Source organism: Chionomys nivalis, chromosome 11 (assembly GCF_950005125.1).
Source record: "Chionomys nivalis chromosome 11, mChiNiv1.1, whole genome shotgun sequence".
Lineage (NCBI taxonomy): Eukaryota > Metazoa > Chordata > Mammalia > Rodentia > Cricetidae > Chionomys > Chionomys nivalis.
Genome location: NC_080096.1, coordinates 51,611,214 through 51,636,211, shown reverse-complemented (window position 1 = coordinate 51,636,211; position 24,998 = coordinate 51,611,214). Strand labels below are relative to the sequence as shown.

The following is a 24,998-nucleotide window of genomic DNA, read 5'->3' as shown; positions in this document are numbered from 1 at the left end:
CCATCCAAGGGATATTATGCATGTTGTCTTCCAGTATAGAGCTCGGCAATCTCATTTATCAAATAAAACAGTTGGCCTTCGAAGTCTTATGAACACTGATATATAGCCTGTGAGCTCCCTAATTTAAAAAAAATCCTGCTTTCCTGGAATTGCTGTGTGACCTTGAGCTAGTTACTTAAACTCTCTGTACCTCAGTCTTCTCATTTGTAAAATGGGGATAATGACAGTACTTATATCATATGAATATTATGGAAAAGTAAACTCTTGTGTTTAGAACAGTATTTGGTCCACAGCTCTATCAAATGGTGCTTGTTGTTATGATCCAGGCTTTGGTAAATGCACACTGAATATATGACAAGCACCCATGCCGTAAGAAGCCTGAAGTCGAGCATGCAACTTGACTCCATTGCTAGTACTTGGCAAAGAGTGACCAGCTTAGAGACATTCCTGCCGATGGCAGCCACAGACCTTCAGTGTGAAGGTGCCCCTAAGAAAACAGCCAGCTGAGAGACGGAGTCTGAAATAATAAAAAGCCACAGAGTAGAGGGAAAAAGCTACATTGGAGTCGAGCCTGAGGAGGAATCTGAGTTCCCTTCCGAATACAATGCCCAGGGAGAAGTCCCACGCTCAGCTAAACAATCTCCACACAAAGGGGAGAAAATATAAACAAACTGCAGGGAAAGTCACCAAGATGAAATGATCAGAAAAGTTCTCACAGGAGTCTCTCCCAGTCAGGAAGAGCTTTGTGTGTTAGGGTGGCCCAACTGTCAACATGAGAACAAGCACTCTAAAGCCTGCCCTCTATACCTGTGTCCTCTGTCCCTGCCTGCCCTCTCCGCATGGTGATCCATTTCAGTTCCTGCCACTCACACCCGTATTACAAATTCATCAGTGATGTCATCTACTGATATTTGGCAAGGGCACCATGAGCGCCTTGAGGCTTGGCCTCTACTGCTTCAAATTCATGGAAGATTTTCTTTCTGAACTCTAGATGAGAATGCTGCAGAGGTGAAATGACTTGGTGACAGCCAGAGGCTGGATTCAGGCCCAAGGCCATCTGTTTCCAATGCTCATTCCTCCTTCTAATCGATACCTTCTTGCCTTCACATTTGCCCTGGACATCAAGTACATTGAAGACATTCACTTTCCTGGCTGTCCAGGGGAGACCTGGCAGGGAACTCTTCTTCCATTAACAGCCACTGCACATAGCCCCCCCAAAAAGCAGATCGCCAAAGTCTTCTCAGTGTGGTTCAGAGGTCTCTCCTCGCTTCCCAAGGTGCCTGTCTGAGCTAGCGGGTCTCTCAAGCTAGCCCCCATGCAAAAGACACAGGCAAAACAAGAATGAAAGATACTAACTAGGTCACGAGGTCCTTAACAGAGCTCTGACTTCAATACTTGGTCTTGGGTTGAAATTCTATAGGAATTTTGTGATTTTGCCATCAAGGGTAGAATATTCTGCTGTTGATTTCTGATTTGGGTGTATTTTGACCAGAAAACTCTATTTATGGAGCTGTGCTTTGTAACATTCATATAATTGGGGCTAGGGTTCCATGAATATCTGAAGACCTTTAATAGTATTCTTCAAGCCATCTGTATTTTTGCTTGGTAGTGTATGGGGGTTGATGGCTTGTCAGTTTCTCCCTTTTGCTGTTAGTGTTTTGTTTCATGGGCTTCAAAAGACTAATGTTATTCTGTGGGCAAGCCATCTGAGTGAGATTTCCTGATGACTCCTAATCACCATAAAAAGATTATCTTGATCCATAAATATTTTTGGCATTAAAAATACTTTCCCAGTCTAAGTACTGCAAAATTAGTTCCCTTTAGTTAGTTTAGTATATATTTTTTGATTGCTTTTGTCTCAAGATGATGTATCCATCTAGTTTCCATATATAGTGTATGAAAAGAGTGCCAGTTATGTGTATGTATTTTAATGCATTCTGGGATCCCTCATCTTTTTAAATGTATTTGGTATGTCTTTCTATTACTTTTTTCTGTGTTTTTTTTTTTTTTGTGTGTCATGATTTTCTCTGTCTTCACCTGTTCTCTGTTTCGTCTTCTGTTGACGTCCATTATCTCTTTAAGAAGGTTGTATGTGTTGCTTGTCTCCTCTCAGTGTGAATATTTCTATTTTACATTGATTTAACACTACCTAAAGACAATCCCTATCTTATCCCAAGGAATGTTGTTCTCTGCCGACTAAGGCGTATGTTAAAGGAATTCAGACACTTGCTTCTGGAAGAACGTTAGACAATTTCACATCTTCTCAGTAAGCTGAGCAACTGAGGCAATGTTGTATTACCAGATTGACAGAGAGGCAGGCGTTTTCAGTAACTGATGGCACTATAAGTCAAATACAGAAGCCCATCCTCCTTAGTGTCGGCCAGTTCCACAGCTGAGTCAGCTCATCCGTGCTGACTGAGGGGTAGAGGGTGGTGAGACATTAGTGTCTCTCCTTGTCTTCCCTCTTCAGTGTTTATGTCATAACCAAGTGAAGCCTTCTACTCATTCCCCTTGTTTGGGATGCTCTAGAGCAGTTACACTTGCTATGTTTTAAAGCAGCAACCACCCCACGTAAAAAGAGCAAAGGGAAAGTGAGTAGACAAACGTTACCGTCGTTTCTACATTGAGGACACTCATATCCCATTAGAACCCTTTGTACTTTGAGTTAACATGGTAGCGACTGAAGGAAAGGAGCAGATTAATAGCTATAGTTACTATCAGGATATAGTGAAATAGCAGATGTCAATCAATCATCATCAAATCCCTACTTCCCCAGTAATTTTCATGATAAAATTGTCATATGTATATTGTGTGTATGTATTTGTATTTTATAAAGGAAATGGACCTTCCTTTCATTCGATTCTTTAAAAGGCTCACATAGTCTGTTATCCACTCTTGTTCTTCATATGGGAAAAGCCAGGTAATGCTTGCCGTGTGCTGGGTCTCATCCTCTGGACTTCGGTGTTTATTAGCTCCAGAGGAAAATGTAGGAACTCATTTTTGTGTGTATGTGTTTATTTATTCCTTGTCTTTCTCTTTTCAAAGCTTCCTTCCTACCTGCCACCTTAACTATGACTGTGGACAGGGGAGACAATGTGAACATATCTTTCCGAAAGGTGTTAATTAAAGAAGAAGATGCAGTGATCTATAAAAATGGTGAGTCTGTTTCATCCCTTTACATCCCCGTGGTACAAGACCCTGGGTAACCCCTAATCCATTAGACACTGTCATAGTGCAATTTCAATGGGAGTTGCCTAAAAAGCTGCTGTGATGCAACCTTGTCAAATTTTGTCTATGACAGAAGCCCTCTTAGACAGTGTGTTTGGTTCTTTAATTGAGCAAATGGAGACAGGGATTCAAATGTCCATGTGCATGCATGCATGCACGTGTAGGCTGTGGGTGCATACACTAAAAGCTGACTGTGATAGAACAAGTGAAGTCTCAAATCCACCCAGGTAAGACGTGAGGCTGTCTGACTGAGAGGCTGTTTGACTGTAAAGACGAACAGGAGCATTTAAACACAGCTTGTTTTCCTCCATTTCTCTTCCTTGCCAGGCTCCTTCATTCATTCAGTGCCCCGGCATGAAGTGCCTGAGATTTTAGAAGTGAACCTGCCTCACGCTCAACCCCAGGATGCTGGTGTGTACTCGGCCAGGTACATAGGAGGAAACCTGTTCACCTCGGCCTTCACCAGGCTGATAGTCCGGAGTAAGTGATGGAGAGGCGGCCGCTCTGTACTGGTGTAGCTGTTGGGAATTTGTGGTTACGAGTTGTGGAAACTGACAGTTGCTACAGAAGCAAAAGGGAGGCATAGGGGGGCAGCATACCACGGACTCTGCGGAATTTGGCGCAGAGGCTAACAGCCAAGTTGCAGAAAACATAGACTCTAGCGAAGATGTGGGGTTCAGAGATAGTGGGGTTGGACTGAGCTTTTCATCTAGGAGTTTGCTGTTACCACAGCTCGGGTCTAAATTGCTTTACCTCTGGGTTTTATATTCCCAATAGAAAGAATTAGCGTGGTCTAAAGACATAGACGTCTACCAGCCTGAAGCAGGGAGCCACAGGCAAGAGTAGAGGCTAAAAACAGAAGTCAGGACAGTCTTGCGGGACCATTCCCACTAGAGTGGGGCGTTGCACTGAGGAGGATGGTCTCACTGCGTCCTATGATGTTGAGCCATCTGGGCTCCTAGGCAAACATTTCTTCCAAGTCCCATGGCTGTTAGATCATTTAACCCTCTAATATGATCTTTATTTTCACATTTGAAAACTGCGAGAGTTAGAACTAGGGGACTTTCCTGTTCACCGTGATATAGTCATCATCAAGGTAGAGGGAGCCAGAAACAGTAATTTTTATGGAGAAATTGATTTATAGAAAGCAAGAGGCTTGCCCTGAATTCCCCTCAGTCCTGCCAAGTGATCTGTGCTTTTAATCACTCAGGTCTTTGGGTCTAAGTCACTGTCATTTCTCTGGTGATGGAACTCTCTAATTCATAAAGATGATTTATTTTGCTTTGCCTTGTGTTCATTCATCATTCATTCATTCATTCATTCATTCAATAAAGTGTAATGACAACTGTATTGAAAAGCATTGTGTTGGTTATAAAGACAGAGTATAACACAATAAACCCCTATCCCTTGGGTAATTCCCAGTCAGAGCAGGTATGTAAATAATTAGATAAGTCAGCATTACAATATACTAAAAGAAATCTGGAAACTGTGGTTCACCTCATTTATGCCCCATGCCATGACACCTCAAGAGATATAAAGCAAAGTATTTTTTTTTTTTTTTTAGCAAAGTATTTTGTAGTCAGGATAATTTGAATTTGACTCAAGAGAAACCTGCCCATGTTCCCCAAACTGGTTTCTTGTGCAGTGCTCATGTAAAGCCAATCTTTAAAACCATAAGACAGGATGTTAGTAAACCTGCAGGATTCAGCTTTTGATGTCTAGTTTTTCCACTTACTTCTTCTTGACTTCTCCCCCGGTTCCCTTTATTCCACTACACAGGAGAGCTCAGATGGTAAAAGAGCAATTTGCATTCATTTTTAAAGACAGTTCTTTTCTGATAAAATGCTATCTACTCAAGGCCTCAGAATCTGGGGTAAAGGGGTGTGTTGCCTTGGACCAGACATTAGACTGGTGAACGGGAAAACCAGAAGGGCTTCCTACTCTAAACTCGCACCTGGACACACTATTTCTGGCACAATTGAGTGGGTACCACCAACACCAAGAAAGTCTTCAGAAGATGTCACCTGGGACTCTTCTGACTCTGCCTTGAGAGAGTGTCAGACCCCACAGATAAGGGTGCAGCTGCAAGCTGAAAACCACAGGTCGCATTCGTGCTCCTGACTGAATAGCTGTAAATCATGATTTCTCTAGCTTCTCTCTGTTTTGGTGAATTGCTAGACCATTTCTCAGAACTCAGGGAAATAATTCAGGTTTATTATAGAGAACACTACAGGGGATTCAGATTAGTGGCCGCAGGGCAAAGATACACAGGTCAGTGCAGGGATGGGAGAGGTAGCCTCTCCAGACACTCTGTAAGAACCTTCTAATCCAGAAATTCTCTCGGTTTTGTGCAAATCATTGGCCAAACTTCAGCCCTTGCTCCTCCTAGAGATTGCAGGTGGGACTAATGTCCCAACTCTCTAGTCATTTCTTGGTGTTTCTGGTGACCCTTGTCATAATGTTGGTTAAGGGCCCCTTCACCACCATAGTTAGCATACAAAAGATGTTCATCACTTTGAAGGTTTTAGAAACAGGGTACCAGAAACTAAGTATAGGAACAGAATTTTTATTTCTTAATATATTACATTGTCATCTATAAAACCTTTTAAATCTTTGTGGTTTTTTTTTTTCTTTTTTGGTAAGACGGTCTCCTGAGAGTCTCCTAGTTCAGACTCCCAAGTGCTGGGCTTACAGACCCGAGTCACCATGTCTCATTTACAGCTTTTTGTAAATTGTCAAAACATGAGTAGAGATTAGAATTTGGAGCTTAGCTGGTCTTTTCTCACAAAGCAGAAGATCCCACTTTAATCTCCATACTGTTTTCTGGTTGGCGTATATGTCATGTCTCTGTGCTAGCATATTTAATAAAGCTATTTGAGAAGTACTGCTAGTGTCTAGAAACACTCAAAGGAAGCTATAATCACCCTATTTAACAATAACCCACAAAGTGACTAGTTTGGTGTTTAGGAGGGAAGCTGGAGGCATTGTTTCCCCCCCCCCCCCCATAACCACAAGGCATCTCGTCTGTGTGAACTCAAGCATACAAACAGATTGGACTTTAACATTTTGTTTTAGGAATCCCACTGGTGGTATTTATAGGTGTCAGCCTAAATTTTCTCCTTGACAAAAGATTTCTTACAACATAGTTTTTTCCTTTGTGTGCCATGAATACATGATTTCTTAAATATAGAATCACAAAGCTTGAAATAAAAACCAAGTCACGTAAGCGAATATTATTTGGTTCTCCAACCTAAGAGATCACCCTGTTATCCCCTAGAATTAGTCTTTCCTCTGTCCTGGGATTGGGAATGAAGCTGGGCTACAGCTACAGGTAGACACTCGGCTGGGGAGCACAGTCTCCTGCGGGAGGAGCCTGTTCAATTTACATCATCTGCCATTCTGGTTAGCATATGTAAGCGCCTGGTGGCTCGGTTCTCACTATTTGTCTAGGTTCCTTTCTCCTATTGTATGCCAGGGAACCTAGCTGTTAGCGTTCAGCCAGCTGTAATTTTATCTATTAAGTGGAAAGCTGTAAGAAATGGTGGGTGTTGATAGTCTCCCTGATTGTTTTAGAGAAAATACCGATAGCCAGGAGTTCTTGCCAAAGAGGTTTGGAGCTTACATCAGTTGCAGGCATGAATCCAAGCTGTGAGGCTAGTGCTTGGGGACAAGGATACTACTTCCCTACATGAACTACTGAGCTATTGATGAAAATTGAAACTAAGTTTTCAACCACAGAGGGCTGTACCAGCGCTCCCAAGTTTTCTATATATTTGAAGTTATTCTTGAGTCTAATCCACAATCTAAAATTACCAAGTATTGGAAGAAATCATCGAAAATGAATCTAGGAGCAGTTTTACCCCCTTAAGTCGAGTTTGCCTGTCTTGGTTTTTTTTTTTTTTTTTTTCCACTTGTTCCTTATATAGTTGCCCGATGAAAGAGTGTATGAACCTGGCTATTTCTTTTTCTTGGCCTTAGCGCTCCTTCATCTACTCCATGTAGAGTCGATGTGCAGGCTTGCTGGGTATAACTTCCTGGCACAAGAGTTTTTCATTCCAGTGTTGTGAGTCTGTGGTTTGGATTCCCGCCAGGTTCCTTGGTGGTTGAGATGCCATTGATCTGTATTGGAAATGCTTCAGTCTTGGACCTTCCCATGGACATGCCGAAGTTTCTTCCCTCACAGGGCCTCTGCCTGGAACACATCCCCTAGCCTCCTCTTCCTTGCCATTTTTGTGGTCCTGCACACCCAATGCACATCCCACTCCCACAGAAAGTCTTCCTTTACGGCCCTTTCTATCAGCAAGGCAGGATTTGGTACTCCTTGTCTCTGCTTCTGTTGCTATTTACTGTTCCATGTTACAGTATGAGCTTTCTGAATGTAGAGAGTGTATTTCCTCTCCATTCCCCATTGCCCACGGAAATGACTGCCATGTGTCAGCTGTTGAGTAACAGTGTGTTGAGTGAACATGTTAACATCCTACCCCCATGCCTTTCTTAACCACAGGATGCGAAGCTCAGAAGTGGGGGCCCAACTGCAACAGCCCCTGTACTAAATGCATGAACAATGGTGTCTGCCATGAGGATACTGGGGAATGCATCTGCCCTCCTGGCTTTATGGGGAGGACGTGTGAGAAAGGTAAGCGAATGTACTTGATGATTAAACCATGGCTTGAAAGAGTTGTCATTACCGAGCGGAGTTTTAAGTCTGGACAGACATGAGAAGGGGCTAAGTGGCTTTCCTTAGGTCTATGGTGCCATCTTTGTGGATTAGATACTTTTTCTAAAAGTTATTTATGGCAGGCCACTGAAACTCATAACAGAAAACACCAACCTGTGGTGCTACAGTCAAAGTGAAGGTTCCTGACCTGGGAAACAGTGCTGGCTCTGAGCCCCTCTCTGTGAGGCAGTTTCCTTTTTTTGTGAAGTGAACCATGATGGTAGACTTGTCCCGGCCCCCACCAGCACACAGACTGGAATCTCCCTTTCTAGGATAGTAGAGTCCAGCTATTTAAGGGGTTGCAGTTTGACTATGAATCAATCTTTGTGTCTTCTCCTCCCACAGCTTGTGAGCCACACACGTTTGGCAGGACCTGTAAAGAGAGGTGTAGTGGACCAGAGGGATGCAGGTCTTACGTGTTCTGCCTCCCAGACCCCTACGGGTGTTCCTGTGCCACAGGCTGGAGGGGGCTGCAGTGCAATGAAGGTAGGCCCCACTTACCCTGGGGACAGGGGAAGCTGCAGCTGGTGCAGGGAGGGCATGCAGTTAGTGGACATCACCAAACAGGAACATTGTTTGGTTATTTATTTACTCCTGGGTGCAGGGATTGCAATCCCAGGTATTTTCAAGAAAAAGACATTGTTTGGACAGTGAGACTCTGGACCTGGGAGTAGGTGTTTCTCATGCCTATCACCTAGGGATCTTGTTAAAACACAGATTCTAACTTGCATGGTTCTGGACTGGGGCCCAAGGGTTGGCTTTAATATTAAGTGTCTAGGCAATTATGTTGCTGTTGGGTTTTAGACCATGCTTTGTATAGAAAGATTAAGGAAGATTTAATTTGATTTGATTTACACTGTAAAATCAGGCTTTAGGACAGATTCAGATAAGATTTTTTGGGGGGGGGGGTTTCAAGATAGGGTTTCTCTGTAGCTTTGGAGCCTGTCCTGGAACTAGCTTTTGTAGAACATACTTACTTCAAACTCACAGAGATCCAACTTCCTCTGTCTCCTGAGTGCTGGCATTAAAGGTGTGTGCCACCACTGCTGGCCCAGATAACATTTAAGGTTCAGAGGCGGTGGCAGCCTGGCCCGAGAGAAGCGCCCACACCGCCACTGCTAGTCACTACAGAGAGGGTGTGAAATGTGAATTTGTTATAGGAATTCATTTGAAAATACTCTTTCAGGGTATGACTGTGATTTCTGATGAAATCAGATTAAAATTATATATAGAGATATAAAATTTTCCATTTGACTTATAGTGCCATGAGAAAATTTGCATGTTGCAAGGTGGTTGTAGCCACCTCCTTGATTTGGGTACTTTTGAATATGTTCCTGCTGCTTTATTTCAGTGAGTGCAACAAGAGTGGTGGGAAAAAGGAGGGAGGACTTTCTGCTGGGGATGTTCTAGAGCCAGTGCAGAAGGAGGAGGACTTTCTGCTGGGGATGTTCTAGAGCCAATGCAGAAGGAGGAGGACTTTCTGCTGGGGATGTTCTAGAGCCAGTGCAGAAGGAGGAGGACTTCCTGCTGGGGATGTTCCAGAGCCAGTGCAGAAGGAGGAGGACTTCCTACTGGGGATGTTCCAGAGCCAGTGCAGAAGGAGGAGGACTTCTTGCTGGGGATGTTCTAGAGCCAGTGCAGAAGGAGGAGGACTTCCTGCTGGGGATGTTGTAGAGCCAGTGCAGAATGAGGAGGACTTTCTGCTGGGGATGTTCTAGAGCCAGTGCAGAAGGAGGAGGACTTTCTGCTGGGGATGTTCTAGAGCCAGCGCAGAAGGAGGAAGACTTTCTGCTGGGGATGTTCTAGAGCCAGTGCAGAAGGAGGAGGACTTCCTGCTGGGGATGTTCTAGAGCCAGTGCAGAAGGAGGAGGACTTCCTGCTGGGGATGTTCTAGAGCCAGTGCAGAAGGAGGAGGACTTCCTGCTGGGGATCTTTACCAGATGTGCAGTTAGAGGGGTGTAAAACAGAGGGTTATCCAGATAACTTCCCTACAACATCATGGTGATTGTTTTCCACAATGAGGCATGGAGCAAGCCCACTTCTTCCAACAGTCCATAGTGTCATTAATTGCTCACAAGACACGCGATGGAAGAGATGGTTCTTGTAGATGATGCCAGGGAAAGAGACTTTTTGAAAGGATCTCTAGAGAGTTATGTGAAAAAAACTCAAGGTGCCAGTTCATGTAATCCAAATGGAACAATATTCTGGATCTATCAGAGCTATATTAAAAGGAACTGCTGTGTCCAGAGGCCAAGTGATCGCCTTCTTAGATGCACACTGAGAGTGTGCGGCAGGGTGGCTGGAGCCTCTATTAGCCAGGATCAAACACGACAGAACAGGGGTGTGTCCAATCATTGATGTGATCAGCCATGATGCTTTCGATGACATGGCAGGCTCTGACATGACCTATGGTGGATTCAGCTGGAAGCTTAATTTTTGTGGGTATCCTGTTCCCCAAAGAGAAATGGACAGAAGGAAAGGTGACTAGAATCTCCCTGTCAGAGCACCAACAATGGCTGGAGGCCTCTTTTCAATAGACAGAGATTACTTCCAGGAAATAGGAACATATGATGCTGGAATGGATATTTGGAGAGGAGAAAACCTAAAAATTTCCTTTAGGATTTGGCAATATGGAGGAACTTTGGTCATGTGTTTTGCAAAGCTACACCTTACAGGTTTCCAGGGGGGATAGGGAAGATTAGTAATAAAAATAGCAGACAGCTTGCAGAAGTATGGATGGATGAGTTCAAGAATTTCTTCTACATGATTTCTCCAGGAGTTACAAAGGTAGATTCTGGAGATATTTTATCAAGACTTGGTCTGGGGCATAAACCACAAGGCAGACCTTTCTCTTGTTACCTAGAAAATATTTACCCTGATTCTCAAATTCCACATCACTCTTTCTCATTGGGAGATATACAAAATGTGGAAACAAACCAATGTCTAGATAACATGGCTACAAAAGAGAATGAAAAGGTTGGGATTTTCAACTGTCATGGCATGGGAGGTAACCAGGTTTTCCCTTCTACTGCCAACAAAGAAAGTAGAACAGATGACCTTTGTTTGGACATTTCCAAACTTAACGGCCCAGTTACCATGCTCTCAAATGCCACCACCTAAAGGCAACCAGCTCTGGGGGTCTGACCCAGTGAAATTAACCCTGTAGCATGAGAACAGTAATCAGTGCCCGGATAAAGCCCCGGAAGAGGACGGCCAGGTGCCCGGCATTAAAGACGGCACTAGAGCCCATCCCAGCAGTGGCTTCTTCGAAATGTCACCCTTCCAGAAATATTCTGAAATCAAGTTTACCCCAACAACAACAAAAAAAAAAAAAAAAGAAAAAAAAAAAGTAAGGATTGACGGGGCTATCTCCGCATACATTTCTGCCACATTCTCCAGTGGCAAAAACAGAGAAGTGTTTTTCCATCTTCTGTGGGATGTAAGGTTAATCCGCCTTTAAGTCTCAGAGGCCTCTCGCTTTTCACTTGCTGTGAATCAGCCTTCCTGTCCCAGCATGCAAGACTGCTAAGTAGTGAGACTGTTGCACACTGATGTTTACAAGGACGTAAGAGTCTTCATCGAGCACCGTGGCGAGTGGCCTTCCGATCCCAAACAGGCGCAGAATGAGCTCTCGGGATAGATGCACCTTCCACAGCTGTCGTGCACGTCAGCCATGTCCGCTGAATGTGCCTCGTGAAGAAGAGATCTCCTGATTAGAACCAGTAGCTGGAATATTAAATATTGATAGAAAAGTAAGTGGAAAGGAACTGGAGCCAGGTTCAGAATCATGACAACACTTTTACAACAACAAAAATTATATCAGAAAGGTTTAAAGGAAATTAAAACAGAATTATGAGAAGTACAACTTATTATAGTATAAGATTTCTATATAGATTTTATACCTCAGTGGGGAAAAATGGATTCCAGTGACATGCATTTTGTTTTCATCTGTGATAGTCATATGGATGCCTTTATTTTCCTTGGGGTGCAGAAAATGAGACAGGGGTGGAATTCTGAACATAGTTTTGATTCCTTTTTACAATATTTTGATGTGGTTTGTAGGCTGTTGGAACTGTAAAATTTAATTGCCTTCTTTTAAAGAAATGGAGATTTAACATGCCTGGTCTCGACTGAAAAGTTAGAGATATCTCAGTTGCTCTTGGGTCAATTGGCTTACAGACTCTCTCTTACTCCGTCTCCCTGTCTTCACCCAATTTCTTACCACAATTTCAACTTTTCAACTTGATTCAACCGATTGTCTTACTACCCAAAACTCCTTCTGCTGCCTCCAGATTTATTTCCCAGCAGTGACTCCTCAGCTCCCTGTGAGTCACTTCACACAAGGCTTACTATAGTGGTTGTTTGTTTGGGTGTGTGGAGATCGCGGATCTGATGGGCTTTTTTGAAAGCCTTTTCCACTCCACACAAAGATGGGGTTCCCTGTCAGGTGCCTGTTTAGATTAGGCTTGAGTTGTCATGTTGATTTGCTGCTTTTTAAAAAAATAAATAAATAAATAAAAATCGACTGAAAATAAAAGAAAAAAAAAGATTTAAAGTTCAAAAGTAAAGGTAACCCCTGTTACTTCGTGGACCGTACTCAAGAACTAATGATTGCTACTGCCAAATTCATTAACGAATCCATTATCTCAGACTCCTCTTTATGTGTATGCGAACCCTTGAGATCTATGCTCACCAAATTTGAGGTATACAATGATGTATACCTGCCTGTACTTGCAACACCACACCTCCAAGAAGGTACTCAAACCGCACAACTAAAACTTTGTACCCTTGACTAACATCTCCCCACTTCCGCCATCGATCCCTGGAAACCACTGTCCCATGCTTCTACAAGAAAGAAGGTACAGTATCTGTCCTTTTCTGCCTGGCTCATTTAGCTTAGATAATGTGCTCCAGATGCATCAATGTTGTCAAATTTAGTTATAGAATTTCCTTCCCTTATGAGGCATTCTCTCTCATAAACGTACACACACGCACATGCACACACAATCCATTTTATTTGTAGAATTTCTGTATTGTATGGTAATTGTGAAATTATTTGCTTGTTTTAAGGGAGCTTCCATGTATTTTTTGATAGTTACATGCGTGTCAGGAGTGTGTGAGTGTTCTTTTCTTTATATCTCCCACATTTGCTAACTTTTGTCATATCGATAACAGCCATTTTAACAAATTCAAGATCATGTTGCATTGAGATTTTAATTTGTGTTTCCTTGAAATTGTCTGACTGCGGGCTGCCAGTGATCACACCGGGGCCATGTGCATGTTGAGTTGAATCACTTACCTTTCCCTGATGACCAGTGTTATCCAATGTGTTTCCATGTACATACGGGTCATCTATGCATCTTCTAAGAAGTTCTTTTGTTGGAACTTTGATATAAATTGTGCTGACTGAGCTGAAAATGCAAGCTGCTTCTTGGCTCCTTGAAGACATTGTCAAGTTAAAACTATCCACCAGGAAAAACCCAAGGGACAATATTGCTTTTAAATCAGTTGACAAGTAAAAGTAATGCTATCGTTGACCGAAATAAGACCAGCCCGCTAGCAGAAGCCAATCATCTACCATTGTTGTCAGAGGAAGTACGGTCCGCACAGGAAATGTACAGTTCCTGCTCCCCTCGAAGGAGCTTGCGAAGTTCAGAAGTGCAAACAAGGGCAGAAATACTCTGTTGTGAGGAGAAAATAAGGGACAAGGAAAGACAACCAATAGCATCACAAATTCTCTTATCGTAGCTTTTAGTAGTTTAACAGCTATTTTTCCTAATATTTGCCCCTCCTTGCTGTTTCCTGAAATATCAGATGTGTAAATGTCAACAGATTGGGGGAAACCTAAAGCACTATTTCTGTTTTTTAAAGCTGTTCATGTTGTATATGTGTATGTGTGTGTGAATGTGGGCATGCCTACACGTAGACATCGGAGGGAAACTTCCAAGAGTCAACTCTCTCTTTTTACCATGTGGGCCCCGGGGGGTCAAACTTAAGCTGCCAGTCTTAGCAGCAAGTGCCTTTGCCCACTGAGATATCTAACCCAATGATTCTCAACCTATGGGTTGTGAGCCCTTTGGGGGGTCATATATCAGATAACCTAGATGTAAGATATTTACATTACATTTCCTAACAGTAGTAAAATTACAGTTATGAAGTAGCAACGAAATAATTTTATGGTTGTGAGAAACCATAACATAAGGAACTATGTTAAAGGGTCACAGCATTAGGAAGGTTGAGAACCACTGAATCCAGTCCTACAGCACAGTTTCTGCAATGTTTTTTCCACAGTGATCTTTCCACACTGAGGAGTTCCGCCTTAAGCTATTGTTCCAAGGGCCCTAATCATTGCTTCCGCCCCTTTCTTCCTTTTCTTCAGGTCGAATGTCTGTGGATATAGCTTCAAATTTGATGTTTTCTTTTTCCATCTCCACTGTTTCTGAGTTCACATAGCTTTCTTGTAGTTTAGATACAAGAGTTATCTTAGTTGCTTTTCTATAGCTGTTTCAAAAAAAAAATACCCTAAAAAAGCAACTTAAAAAATAAAGGGTTCATTCTGGCTTATAATTCAAGAGTACCTTCCGTGTGGTGGGGACATCAAGGCAGCAGGAGCTGGCCGCAGCAGGTCACATGGCACGCACAGTCAGAAGGCGGAGAGTCATGATGCCTTTGCTCAGCACGCTTGATTCTTTTTCTGTCCTAGGATCCCAGCTCCTAGGATGGGGCCTCCCATGACTGGCTGGTCCTCCACCCGCAGTCCACCTTAGCAGCCCATTCCCTCACAGACGCGCCCCGAGCGGCTCACTCCCCAGGTGTTCTAGGTCTCATCAAATTGATAGTTGAGATTAATAATCAATTAATAATCACTGTTTTCTCATTGTAGTTTTTTGATGGGTATTTTTACATTTCTCTGCTGAAATTTCTCACTGTCGTGGGTATACTTTCTGTGACCTTACCGAGCACAATTATTTATACTTGATTTAAAAATCGTGTCTTCTCTTTCTAATATTAGATCCTTGCAGTTAGTTGCTATTAAGTTTTCCTTTTTTTAAAAAGAAAAAACCTGAACACATGTTCTCTATTGCTTCTTATGTTGAACAATTTGAAATTTTACCATGAGCACCTAATATTACACTGTGGGGATTCTGGAGTATGCTACATCCCTTAGGGGGACGCTCATTTTGCTTTGTTCTATTTTAGTAGGCAACTACCAAGGTAGGATCACGCTACAGGCTGTGACTCCTGGTCATCAGGTCAAACTCTTCTGTTTGTTCACTTTGTCTGGGCTTCTCTCACTAGGCTGAGCATGTGTAGTTCAAGGGTTAGTCAAAGAGCTGAGTTTTCTTTCTAACTCACTATTTCTGATTTCCCTTTTCTCTCCAGCTACTGATTTCTCCAACTCCCTCCCCCAGTTTTTCAGGTCAGTGAGATGACAGATATTTTTGTGTTTTATTCTCTCACACGGTGTCAGTATGTCTCACATAGGGTTATACCCAACACTTAGGCGAAAAGCTGAAAAAATGAGAAACACACCATTCCTGTCTACAAATTTCAATTCCCCTTTGGAAGTTCTATAGTTTCCTCTGCCCTACATACCTTCTCCAGTGATCTAGAGTAATCGTTTTCTGAATATTGTATTTAGAAGAGTGTCCTGGTAGGAAATTACTGGGTTCTCTAGAAGCAAAACCGCTTAGCCTTTAAATCTCAGTAAATCTCACAAATGACACACTGCTGTTTATAAGCCAGAGAAGTTGATAGTGTGGAAGGAAGCCAAGACTAGCCATTGAGAGCTTTAGTTTTCTTCCTTCCTCTATGCTAACATTGGTTTATGACGTCTCTGTTTCCAGCATGCCCACCTGGTTACTATGGACCAGACTGTAAGCTCAGGTGCCGTTGTACCAACGCAGAGAGGTGTGATCGGTTCCAAGGATGTCTCTGCTCTCAAGGATGGCAAGGGCTGCAGTGTGAGAAAGAAGGTAAAGCAAGGTAACCGGTGGCCAGGGCGGTGCGCAGCATATCTGAGGAGAGCCCCTCTGGCGCAATTCCTGCCCTGGCACCCTAACAGCCTAGCTATTTCTTATATGCTGCGCGTATGTGCATACGCACACACACACACATACACGCACGCACATACACCAAAATAAGACAACAACAAGAAACACCATTCTAATTCTTCCTAAGAATCTTTATTAGTTTCTTTCCTATTGCTGTGATAAGACACCATGGCCAAAACAACTTATAAAAGGAGTTTAATTTAGCCTATGGTTAAATTAAAAGAGACTCCAGGGGGCTAGAGTCTCTTTCTGATGGCAGAGTAAAGGCATAGCCATAGGTAGTTAGAATTGCAGAAAAGAGCTCACATCTTGATCCACAAGCAGGAGGCACACACACACACACACACACACACACACACACACACACACAGTGAGAGAGAGAGAGAGAGAGAGAGAGAGAGAGAGAGAGAGAGAGAGAGAGAGAGAGGAGAGAGAGAAATAGAGAGAGACAGAGAGAGGGAGAAGCAGAAAGCAGAGTACACACTGGAGATGGCCCAGAGGCTTTTAAAACTTCAACCCCCCCCCCCCCCCCCCCCCCGCGACATATCTCCTCCATCAAGGCCATATGGCCTAATTCCTCTCAAACAATTCCACCAACTGGGGGCTAAATACTTAAACATCGGAGCCTATGGGTGCCATTTTCATTCAAACCACCACAGAAATCTTCACGTGACCTTCGACCTTCATTTCTCTCTACTCTGAATTAAGCCAAATGCTTGCTGAGACCTTCAGCTGCTTCTTCTGATCCCTTCTGGAGAACCAGACTTGTCCTGGGTCTGAATAACAGGGGAACAATTCCTTTGGAGGGATTCGGACAAAAGCTACCTGGAGAAGAGTGAGAATGGGGGAAATACTTCACTCGCTTACCGGGTTTTTTGAGGTGTGCCCACGCTGAGTGTATGAACATTTCAGTTCCTTTTCCTACACACCATATGTAAATTCCGCCTAAGCTCAGCTATAGCCATTCATTTATAATGTACAGATTGCGGCTGCTTCTGTGCTCTTTGGCAAGTTTTGAATCACCATAGAGAACATAGCTCAACAGCGGAAAATGTTTGTTCTCTTTGCCTGGAAAAATGGCTCAACAGGTAAGAACACTGGCTGTTCTTTCTGAGGATCCAAATTCAGTTCCCAGCACCCACATGGTGGCTCACAGCCATCCATAACTCGAGTTCTAAGGGACCCAATGTCCTCTTTTGGCTTCCACAGGCAAACATATGATCAGGCAAAACATCCATATGCATCAGAAATAAAAAGCATGTAACACATTTTACTAGTGTAAATGTGATTTAGGAAGAAATACATTCTTCAACTTCTTCAACTCCATCTTTGCTCACAATAAGGCAGCTAGCTGGCTGGGCTTTTTGTCCTTGTGATATAATACCCAAGAAAGTCAGCAAGATTGCCCACAGGTGAGGTCACAAGATGCCACAGGAGGACAGAGGGATTCAAGGACCAGACTTATTCTCTTTGTGCTAGTCTACTTTTGAGTGAACTAACTTTGCTCCCACAAGAATTACATTAATTGTTTATGAGAGCATGACCCCAGTGCCCTGGTTATCTTGCACAGAGGTCTCACCTCTGAAGGCTTCCACCACCTCAAAAATCGCCACATAGTAGGTCCAGTTACCGGCACACAAAACTTAAACCAAAGTCCAATGATGCTAGCCATCTCTATATTTAATAAAGATAATTAGGGTTTTTTCTATCAAAGATCCTGCACTTTAATTAAAAGATAACTAATTCTCCACAGTACAGATAGTAGGCACATGGGGTCTTCTGTTAATGCCAGGGAACTGTTCTTCTTATTCAATATCGGCAGTGCCGCCATTTTTAATTGACTAGCTAGATATTGCTTTGGGGGGTTTATCTCCTGTCACTTTTGTGATGCAATTGTGTATAATTTAAATCACTCCTTTCTTCTTATTTGCATGTCACTTACCGACTTCCTAACCAATGAAAGAGCCCTCATACTTCCACACTGAGGCTCATGTTGTTGACTGCAAGGTTATGAGGCTGTCTCATGAGGCTCATCCGCTCATTCATTCATTCATTCATTCACTATCTATTTCTTGACTTATTTTGTAATGGTACACTTTGAAAAGCAAGATGGGAACTGAAAGCTAGCTCTGGGGGACTGTGTGGCTATGATGGCCATTTTAATACTAAGGCGTTTCCCTTCCTTCCAAGTCCACTGAGGGAGCACAGCCCTGTGGAAGAAGAATGTGCCCATGGCTTCAGGAATCCCTGAGCTTGAAGCTGAGTTTTGAGGTTCAGTCCCTTCTTCTCTAAAGTGGAGATGACAGAAGGGCCCTCAAGTGTACTACCCAATGATAAAACAAAATAACTGTAAAGCTCTCAGAGTAAGCTTCTTTCCTTTCTTTTCCTATTGCTGTAGTAAACTACTCTGACTGAAGGCGAAGGCATAAGTCACAAACACCAGTTTGGAATTATGATTAATAAAATGGTTATTTATTGAAAAGGGAAAAAACTTACAGATCACTGTCACAGACAACAGCCCTCTGCGCAATCAGGAAGGGAGTATAGTCGCCGGAAGCGGAGCAGGAAGTAAGAGAGAGCGAGGAGGGAAGTGGCCGCTTTTTTAAAGGGAGAGAGACCACGCCCCAATGGGCTGGTATCTCAGCGGCTATTGGCTGGAGGAGCGAAAGAACCTCCCGCAACATCTGACAAAACAATTTAAGAGAAAAAGGTTTTATTTCGGCTCCCAGTTTGTGGTAGGTCCCCATAGTGGAGGCGTGGTCGAGGCAGCAGGAGCTGAAGAGGATGGTTGCACCGAACCAGAGTCAAGATGCAGAGATCAGCCGATGGTAGCGCTCAGTTTGTTTTCTTCGGTTCAGGATCCCTAACAGGAACGTGACACTCACAGAGAACGCGTCTTCCCGCCTCAGCCTATTCATCTCTTGCCGCGTCTCTTGCAGACAAGCCCATAGACCCATCCATCTCCTGGTGATTGTAAATCTTGTCAAGATTAACTCAGCCTCAGTGAGCGCTTGCTGGAGTAGCGATCGCTGTTACGTTGAAGATTAGGCTACATGGATCTAATATCTGTATTTTTTAAAATTCAGGCAGGCCAAGGCTGACTCCACAGATAGAGGATTTGCCAGATCACATAGAAGTAAACAGTGGAAAATTTAACCCCATCTGCAAAGCCTCCGGTTGGCCACTGCCTACCAGTGAAGAAATGACGCTGGTGAAGCCGGATGGGACAGTGCTCCAGGTAAGCGCCATTCCTCAGTATGCCTGCTTAGCATCCTAAAATGGCTTCAATGCAGTCATCTGTCTCCGGAAGCTAGATTTTACTCCGGCTTAACACGTCCCTGACTGGTGTGTTGACGGCTGTGATAAGGTGACATGTTCCTGGGGTGCAGAGTCCACTCACTGCAATCACTCAGACTTCCTCTGTGTGGGCAGCGCTGCGATGCCATGTTGAGAATTTGCCATCGCATTGGGGCTGTTAGGACTAACTGTCAAGGATAGCCCCTGTTCCATAAATGTCCAGCTGTGTGTGGTAAACTATGCACCGTGTCAGGCCATGCGAGGCCCTGCCCTCACATTATCTCCATGTGTCTAAATTCTATATCAAAAAGAGCAGTGTGACCTAGGGGCCACACAGAGATATTTAAACCCATGAATCAGCAACATTCCGGTGCTATTAATGCCTGAGTCTAGGGAAGGTCTCTCCCGATGCTATATGCCCATCCCGGACATGAAACAATAAACAAACCAGAATAAAACAAAGCAAACAGAGGGATAAAAACAAACAAATAAACATGATAAACACATACCCATTCAGAGACAGACACATGTACCCACACAAAACCCAGAAAAACACAAAATCAGGCCAGGGGGTGGTGGTGCACACCTTTAATCCCAGTACTCAGGGAGGCAGAGGCAGATGAATTTCTGTGAGTTTGAGGCCAGCCTGGTCTACAGAATGAGTTCCAGGACAGTCAGAGATACACAGAGAAACCCTGTCTCGAAAAACCAAAACTAAAATAAAATAAAATAAAATCCAAAAAAACAAAATCAGAAACTATAATAAAGTAAAAGATAAGTAAAGTGAAAAACAAAGCAAAACAAAAAGCATTATGAGCAAAGCTTTTCCAAGAAATACCGTTGAGTTCAACTTGTCTTGTCCTTGTATCATTGGGTACAGGGCCCCCCTTAAGTGTGGTTTGTATACCCAGTGAGACTCCATTGGTGAAAACTATTTTTTTCTTTGAAAGTGGCTGCCAGTTGGTGATAACTTCTAGTTTGGCATGGGAGATTGTGTCTTCTTCCCCTCCCAGCACTGGGCCCCAGAGCTTTGGCCCTGTGCAGGCCCTGTACATGCTGCCTCAGCATCTGTGAGTTCATACGTGCATTGGTTCCGTTGTGTCTGGAAGACACTGTTTCCGTGGTGTCTTCCATCCCCACTGGATTTTACAATCTTTTTGTTTCTTCTTCCACATAGATTCCTGAGCCCTGCTGGGAGGGTTTTGATGAAGGCGTTGCATTTAGAATTGAGTGTTCCAAGGTCTCCCACTCTGCACATTGTCCAGTTATGAGTCTCTGTATTTGTTCCCATCTGCTATAGGAGGATCTGAGTGAGACACTGATGTATGGGTATAGCAGAATGCAGTTAGGACTCATTTTATTGCTAGAAGAACTGTGGTATTTGGTTTTCCCCTAGGTCTGTCTAGTTCCAATGTCTTTCTCTCTTCTTCTTCTTCTTCTTCTTCTTCTTCTTCTTCTTCTTCTTCTTCTTCTTCTTCTTCTTCTTCTTCTTCTTCTTCTTCTTCCTCTTCCTCCTCCTCCTTCTTCTTCTTCCTCTCTCTCTCTCTCTCTCTCTCTCTCTCTCTCTCTCTCTCTCCTCTCTCACTGTCTCTCTGTGAATGGCCATTCATCTCAAGCATATCTAGTCTTAGGTTCATGGCCATCTGAGCAGTGTTAGGTGTAAGTTTCTTCTCATAGAGTGAGCCTGAAATCCAATCAGGTAGTGACTATTACTCTCCCAACTTCTGTACCACTATTGCACCAGCAATAAGTCGTCATTGTAGGCTGCAGAGCTTGTGGTTGGGTTAGCAGTTACTTTTACCTCTGGTAGTGTACAGAGAATCTTCCAGTACCAACAACACTCGTCAATAGAAGTGAAGGCTCTAGGTAGGAACCAACTTGACTTCTTGGTGTTCTGTGAGTAATGTCGGTGTCATCTTCAACAATAGGGTCTCACTGTCAGTCTGTGGAGAGCTAAAAACAGCCATGGTAATAGCCTAGGTTGTTTGGGGGTTTCCATGAGGACTCGTTGGCCAAGAACTGATTAGATGTAACCTAATCCTGGCACTGGAGGTATCACTTGGTGATAAGAGATAACTATCTACTTGGGCCTTTGTCTCCACTGCCATTTGGTGATTCCATTTAAAATTTTTCATATATGTATGTATTTTAGCCATCTTCTACTGTAGTAGGTTTCCATATGATCCCTAAAATGGCCCTAACCTCTTCCTCTCCATTTAATCCTCCAATTCCAATCCCCATACCCATCTCTCCATAACTATATATGCCATTGCACTACTTTAGGAGTTCCTTCACTCCCCTCTAGTCCCTTACTCTATACCCAACACCTGTGGTTATATGGATTATAGCGTTCTTATAGAAGATTTAACAGCTAACACCCATATATAAGAAAATACATACCACATTTGCTTTTTTGAGTCTGGGTTATCTCACTCAGGATGATTTTTTTCTATCTCCATCCATTCCTGTGATTTCCATTTTCTCTTTTTAGCAGCTGAGTAATAGTCATTGTATAAATGTCCCACGTTTTCATTATATCGTCTTCTGTTGAGGGACATCTAGGAGGTTTCCAGTTTCTGGCTATTGTGAATACAGCAGCAATAAACATGGGTGAGCAAGTGTCTCTGGGGAAGATAACGCATTCTTTGGGTCTATATCCAAGAGTGGTACAACTGGATCCTGATGTATATTTATTGCCAGCTTCTTGAACCACCGCACTGATTTCCAGAGCGACTGTACATGTTTTCACTCCACCAGCGATGGATGAGTGTTCCCCTTACTCCTCATCTTCTGCATCATGAGCTGTCATTTGTTTGGTGTGAGAAGACACACCTTAACTGTGGATGATGGTCCTGATCTAAGAAGTCCTTGTCCATGCCAATGTCCTGAGTGTTTCATATGCCATTTGGGGTGTGGTGAGACTGTGGTCCAGTCCTATAGACTGTGAACATGCAGTTTCTTTGGTGTCAGTTACTGAGAAGACTATGCTTGTTCGAGTGTCTATTTTTTTTTGTTAAAATTTATTTATTTTATGTGCATTGGTGTGAAGGGGTCAGATCCCCTGGAATTGGAGTTACAAACAGTTGTAAGCTGCCATGTGGGTGCTGGGAATTGAATCCAGGACCTCTGGAAGAGCAGCTGGTGCTCTTAACCACTGAGCCATCTCTCCAGCCCCTCAAGTACCTATTTTTAGCACTTTGGGCATATTAGTTTGTTGTGTACATGGGTCTGCTTCTCAGCTCGCTATTCTCTTCCATTGGTCTGTGCTTCTTATTTCTTGTCAATGACGTGCTGGTTTGAGCACTATCATTTTGCAGTATAGATGGAAATTGTTAGGACAACTACATTTTGTTTCTGCTCGTTTTTTTTTTCTCTGCTACCAATTAATACATGTGTGAGTCAGTGTGAGTATACGAGATATGTGCACTGTATAGGTTCAGGAGTATTATTTTCTGTCAGCACAGAGGCTACACTTTAATCTGCTACTGTTTTAGCAGTAATTGCATCTCTGAAGCTACTGTCTGCTTTTCTGGCAGTGGCCCAACGGCTCAGGCCATGTCTGGCAGTAATTCTCTCCCCGTAGGCACCAGCTCTGTCACTGCCATCAAATATGGCTTTTTAATTAACTGTCTATTGTTTTGTTTATCAATTAGACCCAGGAGTTAGAGGCTAGGGTCAAAACCTGTTAGCTCAGAGAGGTTGACTGGCAACCAGCTGAAAGAGATCATGCTTCATTTGGTCAAACCAAAAAAGGAAAAAAAAAAAAAAAGACCCAGTAACAACAACAAAAAAACAAAACAAAAAAATAATAAAGCCCCACCCCACCCAACTCAAAGACCCTCCCTACCACTTCCTATGCACTCTGTCTCTTCCAGGCACCTCTGACTCTCCATGATTACTTTCTGTCAACTAGTTGCTAACTCAGCCCCCTGACCCAAGGTTGACTTTATTTCATTAGCACAAACACAAACAGTGTTCACAGTGTGATCGAATGTCCCACAACACAGGAACTTGTGAAGGCCAAAGAGGGCATCAGCTCCCCTGAGACTGGAGCTATAATTTGTTGTGAACTGCGGTGTGAGCGCTGTGTACTGAACTCATTGAAGGAACATTAATGCTCTTAACCTCTCCAGGTCTCCATCCCCTTTTGCTGTCTTGTTATTTGTGGGTTTTTTAAATATAAATTTGGGGGCTTTTCTTTTTCTTTTTTTATCTCTTTTAAGAATTTCGTTGGTATTTTTATAGAGATGGCATTGTTTGCTTTGGATGGTATGAACCTTTTAATGGTGCTTGTTCTTGTTCTTGATCATGAACACAAGCTGTCCTTCCACATCTTCACCAATATTTGGCTCTTTCTGTTATAACAATCTTTCACCCCTAAGACTCCTAATTCTATACTGAATAAGAAGGGAAATAATTGAATACCCTTGTTTTCCCCCTAATTCTAATAGAAATGATTTACATAATTCCCCACTTTATATAATACCAAATATAGATTTCTTATGTATAACTTTTATTATTTTGGTATATATTTCTTCTATTTTGAATTTCTTCAGGACTTTTAAAATAAGAGATGTTGGATTTTGGTAATTCTTTTCTGTGTCTGGAGATGACTGTTCTTAAGTGTCCATGATGTATAATTTTCTTACTTTGTGGTGTTGTTGTATGGTTTAGGTATTAGTGAAATTCTAGCTTGGCAAAAGACTCTGGTAATGTTCCTCCCTTGTCTATTTTATGGGACTGTTTGAAAAAATGTTGGTGTTAGTTATTCTTTGAAGGTTTGGTGAAATTCATCAGTGAATCCTTCTAGACTTGGACTTTCTTAGGGGGGAGATTTTTTGATTACTACTGTAGTAGAACTGCCTGTTATAGATCTGTATAAACTATTAATCTCATCATGGTTTAATTTTTATAGATCATATGCATCTAAACATTCATATATTTCTCTTAGGTTTACTAGGTGAGTGGATGTCTTTGCCAGTGTTCTGTTGCTGTGAAGAGACAGCATGCCCACAGCAACTCTTATAAAGAAAAGCATTTAACTGAACCATGCTTATAGTTTCAGAGGTCCATTCTCTCATCATGGTAGGAAGCAAGGAGGCACTTGGACAGACATGGAACAGTTCTAAATCCCATCTGGATCCATAAACAGCAGAAAGAGAGAGATTCTGGGCTTGGCTTGGGCCCTTAAAAACATCAAAGCCCACCCCCAGTGATACACTTCCTTCAAGGCCACACCACCTATCCAACAAGACCACACATTCTTCTCAAGTAGTGCCACTCTCTGATGACTAAGCATTTAAATGTATGAGCCTATGGGGGCTGTTCTTATTCAACCACCACAGTAGAATAATAAAGCAAGATCTAATGATTTTCTTCATTTATTTGGTATCTACTGTAACATTTCTTTTTTATCTCCAATTTTATTAATTTGGGTCCTCTTGCTTAATTTGGCTGTCTATTTTGTTTATATTTTTAAAGAACCAGTTCTTGGTGGTTTTCGCTTTCATTCTCTGTATTGTTATTGTTGTTCTTTGTTTCTATTCTTTAATTTATACCCTGATCTTAATGATTTCTTATCATCTACTGACTTAGGGTCTGGTTTCTTCTTGTTTTCCCATAACTTCAGGGTGTATCATTAAGCTAGTGTTTGTCTTTTGTGGTGATGTGCTTTTCTTGTACATACCAAATACGTGTTTCCT

At 42.7% G+C, this 24,998-nt stretch overlaps 1 protein-coding gene and 1 pseudogene across 2 annotated transcripts in view; both read left to right on the top strand.

Moving 5' to 3' along the window:
• Positions 1-24,998, top strand: part of Tek (TEK receptor tyrosine kinase) — a 103,836-nt gene that overhangs the window by 41,041 nt on the left and 37,797 nt on the right. For both annotated transcript variants that reach the window (XM_057784399.1, XM_057784398.1), the window contains exons 3-8: positions 3,046-3,156; positions 3,556-3,708; positions 7,733-7,864; positions 8,291-8,431; positions 15,793-15,921; positions 19,086-19,237. In XM_057784399.1, the coding sequence (XP_057640382.1) occupies positions 3,046-3,156; positions 3,556-3,708; positions 7,733-7,864; positions 8,291-8,431; positions 15,793-15,921; positions 19,086-19,237 (818 nt within the window). The remainder of the gene's footprint in view (positions 1-3,045; positions 3,157-3,555; positions 3,709-7,732; positions 7,865-8,290; positions 8,432-15,792; positions 15,922-19,085; positions 19,238-24,998) is intronic.
• Positions 9,211-11,242, top strand: LOC130883698 (polypeptide N-acetylgalactosaminyltransferase 1-like; annotated as a pseudogene).